Source organism: Gossypium hirsutum, chromosome D11 (genome assembly GCF_007990345.1).
Source record: "Gossypium hirsutum isolate 1008001.06 chromosome D11, Gossypium_hirsutum_v2.1, whole genome shotgun sequence".
Taxonomy (NCBI): domain Eukaryota; kingdom Viridiplantae; phylum Streptophyta; class Magnoliopsida; order Malvales; family Malvaceae; genus Gossypium; species Gossypium hirsutum.
In genome coordinates this window covers 62,193,520-62,201,712 of record NC_053447.1, presented here as the reverse complement: position 1 = coordinate 62,201,712, position 8,193 = coordinate 62,193,520, and the positions used below count along the sequence as shown (strand labels likewise).

At 34.7% G+C, this 8,193-nt stretch overlaps 1 protein-coding gene across 4 annotated transcripts; it reads left to right on the top strand.

The window, feature by feature from the left end:
- The first annotated feature begins 1,173 nt into the window (after positions 1-1,173).
- LOC107927312 (DEAD-box ATP-dependent RNA helicase 10) lies at positions 1,174-7,153 on the top strand. 4 transcript variants are annotated; one of them, XM_041104706.1, is made up of 14 exons: positions 1,174-1,395; positions 1,827-2,038; positions 2,159-2,276; positions 2,373-2,442; positions 2,668-2,730; positions 3,401-3,475; positions 3,868-3,987; positions 4,540-4,581; positions 4,671-4,745; positions 5,553-5,699; positions 5,846-5,983; positions 6,125-6,236; positions 6,331-6,419; positions 6,781-7,153. In XM_041104706.1, exons 2-14 carry the CDS (start codon positions 1,900-1,902, stop codon positions 6,895-6,897), a joined length of 1,305 nt encoding a protein of 434 aa, XP_040960640.1. In that variant the 5' UTR covers positions 1,174-1,395; positions 1,827-1,899; the 3' UTR covers positions 6,898-7,153. The 4 variants fall into 4 exon arrangements, with proteins under 4 accessions (XP_040960640.1, XP_040960638.1, XP_016713869.2 ...); XM_041104704.1 differs by having other exon boundaries at positions 1,177-1,395; positions 1,863-2,038; positions 2,129-2,276; XM_016858380.2 differs by having other exon boundaries at positions 1,209-1,395; positions 2,129-2,276.
- The last annotated feature ends 1,040 nt before the right edge of the window (positions 7,154-8,193 follow it).

Genomic DNA, 8,193 nt, shown 5'->3' with positions numbered 1-8,193 from the left:
AAGGTTGATTGTTGACAACATTTTGATTACTCAATAAATTACTCATTCGGGGTTTAGGGTTCGGGTTCGAGGTTCATGATTTTAATTCAAGATTAATGGTTCAGGGTTCAAGGTTCAAGGTTTGGGTTCAGGATTCTGGGTAAAAAAATTACTAAAATTATGTGTTTTAATGATATGAATTTTTTTGAAATATTAAATAATTGAAAAGGGATCATGGATGATGTGGTGGGAACAATCTATAAAATAATTTATCATATATATATATATGAAGATTTCATTTTTACATTAAGTTTAGAGTAGACCTAATCATGGGACGGGTCACTCAGTTTGGCTTGAAAGCTCATCAGAAAAGTGAAAAGATATATAAATCTAAAAATAAACTTTAACAAAAAATGAGGCACGTTTTCTAAACAAACCAAGTCTCGAGTAACAGGTTTTTGACCTAGACCCGGTTGAATAAATTTACTTTGTATCCATCTATGTCTTATTGGCTATTGCCCTATGCGTGTAAATTGTAAACTAGAAAACCTGTCCCTTTTGCTTTTAACTAAACTTGCTCATGGGCCGGGTTGAGAAGGTTCGCCCGAAAAGTGAGAGGGTTTGAGTTAAAATATAGGCCCAAAAAATGGGCTTAGGCAAAAAAATAAGCCCCGTTCAGAAAACGGGCTGAGTCTCGGGTAAAGCTTTTTCGGTCTGGGCATAACCCGAATGTTTTTTTTTTACTTTTTTTGTTATTGCTTTCTTGATTTTTTTTCACTATTTTTTACCATTTCACTATTATGTTGCTATTATTTTCTTGTTATTGTATAACTATTGTTTTATTGTTAATTTTGTTACTATTTTAGAGGCATTTATTTATTAAGTTGAACCTTTCTTAGTGTTATTTAAGTATATATATACTTTTAAAAAATATATTCAATTTGTTGGGAAACATTTATTTCAATATTTTTAATATTTTTGATGTATTATATTTTTTTTAAAAATTATAAAAAAAATTATTACCGACCGGGCCATATTCAAGTTTTAACATTTTTATCTGGGTCAAGTCTAGGCTAAATTTTAAGTCCATTTTTTAGTCTGAGTCCGAGCCTAACAAACGGGCCTAAAATTTTAGTTGGGTCGGGCCGGCTCTACCTTTAACCCTGTTCCCAAATCAATTCCTATTTTCACAAAATATCCCTAGGTGTAGCTCACCAGCCGCTGACCGTAGACAGCCGTCTCCAGTCCGGCGGCCACTCTGTCTCCCGCTCGTTCTTCCATCAAGACACTGTCGTCGTTCCGGTCAAGCTGCTGCTTCCTCTGTCGCCGACGTTCACCATTGCCGTCGCCTTCTCCGCTCCAGCCTTCAGCCGTCGCCGTCCCACTGTGCCGCCGGTCAATCTTATCTAATTCCAGGTACAGGTTACTTCTAAACCTGTATCTCATTTAAATTATTTACCTTCTGATTCATTGTGCTTAAATCTATTTCAAAGTATGCCGTGAGAAATATATGATGCTTGTTGTTTCAATTGAATCTGAAAATTAAAAAAAAAAATTATAAATTAAAGTTGTTTGATGTAATTATTTATTTGAAGAAACAAATTTACAAAATAGAAGTAATAATATTTGAGTTTGACACTCTATAAACTTACAATGATTTTTTTTTTATTTAATAAAGAACTTATTAGAATACGATAGTTGAAAAAGATTTTAAATAGTAATAAAGACCGTGGGGTCTGCAGTTAACTTGGGTCCTATTGCAACTGTTTGAGTCCTTCAATGAGTGAAGAGCGATGGGTTTTAGTTAGCAGTGTGTTTCTGTTAATAAGTTTAGTGAGTACCTGCAGGATTCATACTCCCTCTCTGTTTTCTTTGTCGAGGAGATTTTTTTAAATTACAGCATTGCTGTTTGAAACAAACATGGCTGAGGAAGAGAAGGAAGAGATAAAGTCGTTCAAAGATTTAGGTTTATGCGACGAATTAGTGGAAGCCTGCGACAGTTTAGGTTGGAACACTCCTACCAAAATCCAAGTAGAAGCCATTCCACACGCTCTCGGAGGTTTCCCCGCCTTATCTTTTAACTTTTTTGTTTGATTAGATTCTTTTGTTCTTTTTCTAAATAGAATTCGTGTGTACTTTCGCATTGAAGGGAAGGATTTGATTGGGCTTGCCCAAACAGGTTCTGGTAAAACAGGGGCGTTTGCTCTTCCCATACTGCATGCACTTTTGGAAAGCCATTCGAAACAAGGATATAAATCAGCGCCTGTGTTTTTTGCTTTGGTGCTTTCCCCAACACGGTCTGACATTAAACAAGTTACTTAATTTCGTTCTTAAAAGTATACTTTTCTTGTTGAATTTTGTTTGGCTTAATCATTATTATTATTTTGTTGCAGGGAGCTTGCAATCCAAATTGCTGAACAGTTTGAAGCTTTAGGATCTGGGATTAACCTAAAATGTGCCGTGGTAGGTTTCCAGTTAAACTATATCCGATTGTCAACAAGATGGTTACTTTAAAATGATTTTTGTTTGCTGTCTAATAGGATTGAGATTTCATTTGACTGGTTTTTAGTTTTGTCTTACATTCTAAAGTATGGCAGTTGTTTGCTGGCTTCAAAAATTGTCTTAATTTTTTCTTATCATAAATGAACTTATTTGGATTGCTTGAATTGTGGTTCTTATCTTTGAAAGCTTGTTGGAGGGGTGGACATAATGCAACAACAAATTGCCCTTGGGAAGCGGCCACACATTATTGTAAGTTCATTTGTTCTCCCCCTGACATATTATCTAGAACTTTTAAGTAACTTTTGGGTAAAGGATCTAGGTTGGTTGACCTGTGTATAAGACTTGATTGCTGTTAGAAAGCGGCAGATAACAGTTAGATGGATTAATTGATTGCAATATATGAGTGTTGAGTTGTTGATGCCTTCTCTAAGTTGTAGTGGCAGAGATTACGCTAAATGGTATCTAGTATACTTATGCTTGATCTATGGCCATCATAGTCCTCTTCTTTAATCTTGATATATTGGTTGACTGCACTAAATGAATGAATTTCCCTTGTATGATACTGATGTCATCTAGGTTAGCAAGGATATCCAGTTTCTTTATGATACACTTTCAAAGAATTAGGGCAAGGGTTATGTACCTTAGGTTTTGGTATTTCTGTAAGTTTATTTAGACCACATGTGTCTTGGTGTTCACTTTGATGGAAAAAACTTTGTTTAGAGATAATATGATATTTTCTTAATGATAGTAACCTTCCTTAAAGGTAAAACCCTAAGAGAAAAGTGTCAGTATCCAACTGGTTTTTAAATTGCTATCAATTTTTAGGACACACATAGACAATTGATGTGGAAATAGGTATCTCAGAACACAGAATACATCTGAATCTCTTTTTTATGAATGATTGAAATTTGCCCTGTAGGTTGGAACTCCTGGACGCCTTGTGGATCACCTAACCAATACTAAAGGTTTTTCTCTTCGCATGCTAAAATATTTGGTAAGAATTTCTTCTTCTGCCTTTTTTTTTTCCTCAAATTCCTTTTTTATGTAATATTCATGGTGACATTTTAGTTTGAAAGAGGATTTTGTTTTTAAAATGACTCAAGTCTTATTTTATGAAAGTTTTGTTGTTCTTCTTCCACCCTTTTTCTTGAGGCATCCCTTTGTCTTTTAGCTTTAATAAATCTATTGTATTATATGTCTTACTGGTTCTGTTAAATAAATTTTCCACTGTTGAACTGCCAAATTTTACTTTGTTAAATTTCGCCTTCATGATATTCATGCCAATGTCTCTTGGCATGAATATTAAGCTACCTATCTTGTAACTTGGATTTCTTGTTGACTGTTTATGTATATATTGTTGAAGTAATATTTGCATGTATTTGATAGGTCCTAGATGAGGCAGATAGGTTGCTGAATGAGGATTTTGAGAAAGCACTTGACGATATTTTGAATGTTATTCCTCGGGATAGGCACACGTATTTGTTTTCTGCAACCATGACCAAAAAGGTACGTGGGGGAAAACAAACATTTTATTTATTATTTAAGAAATATGTCCATATACTATCTTGAACATTGTTCCTCGTGATAGGCACATGTTTGTTTTCTGCGACCATGACCAGAAAAGGTATAACTGGGAAACAAATATTTTATGTATTCTATAAGAAACATGTCCATATACTATTTTCTTATGTCACATTGGAAGTGGATTAAAACTACAAAAAAGAGACTTTTAAGATCACTGTAGCTGAACATTGTAATCAAAGGCTTAGTTTGATCTTGGTTATTGTTAGTAAAATCGTTGCAAAAAGAAGGAATTAGTGCATTGGCTGCTCTTTATTGCTGCAGTACTTGTATGCATATGATTTCTTATTAGGACCTAAAAATTATCTAATATATTATACACTTTGATCATGTGGTTATGGATGCTTTTGTTTTTCTCCCCTCATTGTCGTATTTAGTCTGCCATTAGGGAACAGTATTTTCACAATTTGATCTTATCTTTACATTACGGATATCTTCATTTGGAGTGGAAGTTTGACTACAATGTTGATTTTATAGGTGAAGAAGCTGCAAAGGGCATGTCTGAGAAATCCTGTGAAGGTTGATGCTATTTAAGCAAAAATTTTCTGCAATCTCTCTCTCTAACTTTAATATTCTAAAGACTTTCGGTTTGTTCTTTTCCTTTTTAGATTGAAGCTGCCTCAAAATATTCTACTGTTGACACATTGAAGCAGCAATACAGGTTTATACCTGCGAAGTACAAGGTTGCTTAATCTTCTTAGCATTAAAATTCTTTTTCAAAGATTTGAACTATGATATGGATTGTCAAACTTGTGATGATTTTCATAATGGTTTTGTGCTGAAATTCTATTTTTGAGAGAGATAAACTTACTGTAAAAGATTGAGTGAACTTTTTAGTCCATGTTCTACTAGAACTTGATTTTAGTCATAAATTTCGTTGAGTTTGTTAAAGTAATATAAAAATAATATATAATAACTTGAGTTGGTAGTGCATGTGTCATAGGTGTAGAACACCTTGTTACCCCAGGGTGGTGCGCAAGAAATCTTTCTTGAACCTTCTAAACTTATCCCGCAGCAAAAGGACCCATGATTTGTGTGATTCAATTCTCATATCTTAAAAGTTTTACATCTGTGTGCCATAGCTTGAACAACTAAATTTCACATCCTTTTCCTTTTTGGACTCTTGATAGCTGGATTCAGCTGTCTTCAGTTCCTGGAAACTGACATGTTAAATATTAATATTAGCACCAGACCCCAGTTTGAGAAAACATGTCATCATATAAGCTAGGCCTGGGAGTCTTTGGCAGACTTCAAAGGATGAAGTCTCAAATAGTGCTAGTAGTTATGCGTGTTTTGTTCTGCATGCTTTGTTGTTGAATAAGGAATTTTTTTTTTGTAGCTGGAACTAGATAGTAATCAATTCGTGATAAATCTTTTCTGTTAGTTCTATAAATGGATGAAGCACAAAAGATCTCTACATTCTTGCTTTTTTGTTCCTAGATATCTAAATGCATTTATTTTTATATATATGTTTTTTGCTGTGCTTGCAGGATTGCTATCTTGTTTGTATTTTGACTGAGATGTCTGGTTGTACATCTATGGTTTTCACTCGAACTTGTGATGCAACTCGCCTTTTGGCTTTTATTCTTCGGAATCTTAATATAAGGGCCATTCCGATTAGTGGTCAAATGACTCAGGTATCTTTTTCCTTAAATGATATGCTAATTTATAGTTTATGCTTTTGCTCTACAATTGCAGAGTGCAACCCACCCACCCAAAAAAAAGAAACAGTTTTGTTTTTTAATCATAATTTGTGGACTCTGCCTACATATTTTATTTACAGGCAAAGAGGCTAGGAGCCTTGAATAAGTTCAAGTCTGGGGAGTGTAATGTTCTTGTCTGCACTGACGTTGCTAGTAGAGGACTTGACATTCCATCTGTCGATATGGTTATTAATTATGATATCCCTACAAACTCTAAGGTTAGTTTTTGCATATTCTAGACCTTGAAAAAGCATGCATTCTGTTATCCTATAAATTATCTGTGTTTTAAAAGGATAAAGTGCGCAACAATTTTGTGGTATTCTTTGCTGCCTTTTTTGGCTAATTTTTTATGGGTACAGGATTACATCCATCGAGTGGGTAGAACAGCTCGTGCTGGAAGATCTGGTGTTGCTATCTCACTAGTCAATCAGTATGAGCTGGAGTGGTATCTTCAGATAGAAAAGCTTATTGGTATGCCACAGTTGCTAAACTTGTTGCTAGGATGTTAGTTGATGAGTAGCTTGTCCAACAGAGTATCCATTTTTGTTTTTTCTCTGAATTCCAGGCAAAAAGTTACCCGAGTATCCTGCTCAAGAAGAGGAAGTCTTGCAATACTTAGAAAGTGTCACAGAAGCCAAGAGACTATCACAGATGGTAACCCAAGTTTCTTTTAGCTAACTATGTTTTCATATTTGATTTGAATATAAACAGGATGGAAATTGCCATTTTTATGTTCCTGTTCCCACTTCTGGTTGTTACTGGTTTAACCTTTGTGCTTGTGAAAGTAAAATGTGTTTTACATTATATTCCATGTTTGATAATGTTCCATACTTAATTTTATTTCATCCTGAAGAGTTACTTAAATCGCATGTAGAATGTCGTACTTGTAATGGGTTCATCCATTTGCTTGTATTTCTTGTTCTATAGTATTTTGATTTTGCTGTTTATTTGAAATTTCCAAGCATTTTTGTGAACTCTTTCTTGGATGACAATTTTCTTTTTTCCAACTCTGCAGAAACTTAAAGAAATTGGAGGCACAAAAAAGAGGAGGGGCGGAGATGATGAGGATGAGGACATAGAGAGATATCTAGGCGTCAAAGGCAAGTCCTCCAAGAAAGTTAAGAGAAAATAAGATTACCTACTTGTTATCTTTTTGTCTCCATTTACCTACTTGGTCCACATTTCTAACTAATTTGTTAGGTTCAAGGTAGCTTAAATTTTGATCTGAGTAATTAGCTTTATTAAGGAAAAAGAAAACTGGAAAGAGAATGAGGGAAGAACTCTATTTCCATCTTTTTTATGGGGAAGTGATTGTACAAAATTCGGATGAAGGAAAAGAATTACATTTGCATTTGTTATTTTATTGTTATAAAGTTTATTTTTTAGCAGTCTCATTCCCTATCCTCAGTTATAATAAATAAGAAACCTGGTTTACTTGCAATACATATCATCTCTAACATATAGGGATATCAAACGGACAAGGAAGTTATGAGATGCATGATGATATGCATTAATCATGCTTGGAATGTAATAATAAAAGGCTGGTTTGGAATTGTCCTTCATTTCGTTGCCTGAGCTTATATCTTTTTTTTTTGTTTGTTTGTGTTTCGATTCAAGTCTGATGAGCAATTTGAAGTTATAGTTTCCTAGTAAATATTTCATGCATTGATTTCGGTCCTTCTAGTTCTTCATAAAAGAGTTACTTTGAGTACTTTTGATTTTATTTCGGAGAAGATGGCTGAATGATTGGGATGTTCGTTCGTTATCTATGGTCGGGAGGGTGACGTTGGTCAAGTCTTTTATGCTTTCCATTCCAAAGTACTTTATGCAGTCAGTTATGCTACCGATTAATATTTCCAACCAGATTGAGAAAATTGCTAGGCGTAGACTGCTGAGGAGAATAAAATGGCGCTTATGAGCTGGAACTGATGCTACCAACCTATTGCTAATGGTGGGCTCGGTCTTCGGAAACTTCATGATCAGAATAAATCGTTCTTAATGAAGCTTGGTTTCAATTGATTTCCAATCACGACTCTTTATGGTTAAAGTGATGCGGGCTAAGTATAATATTACTGAGCTATGCGTACGAGTAGTCAATGCTCGTTTGTGTGGAAATCTCTATCCCAAGTTTAGGACTTGATTATTGGCAGTGCCAAATGGTCTATTGGAGATGGCAGTAGAATTAGCTTTTGGATTGATAATTGGAACCCTCAACTAGTGCCGCTTTGGAAACATTGTAAACCAGGATATAACTATGATGAAAGGGATTTAGTACAAGATATGATGGATGCTAAGGGTAATTGGGATTGGTCTCGTTTTGCTACCTGTTTGTACCACCAAGTTATTATTTTCATGGTAGGTATAAAGCCTCCTAGCAGTTTAGCGGGGGTTGATAAGTGTGTGTGGCGTTGGGAACCGAATGAATAAG

Bases quoted from the DNA above. Each gene is read 5' to 3' on its own strand.
- LOC107927312 (XM_041104704.1), top strand. From the start codon at position 1,900: ATGGCTGAGGAAGAGAAGGAAGAGATAAAGTCGTTCAAAGATTTAGGT. The intron at 2,277-2,372 runs GTCTGACATTAA...ATTTTGTTGCAG, and splicing joins TTGGTGCTTTCCCCAACACG to GGAGCTTGCAATCCAAATTG. The intron at 2,731-3,400 runs GTAAGTTCATTT...TTTGCCCTGTAG, and splicing joins GGAAGCGGCCACACATTATT to GTTGGAACTCCTGGACGCCT.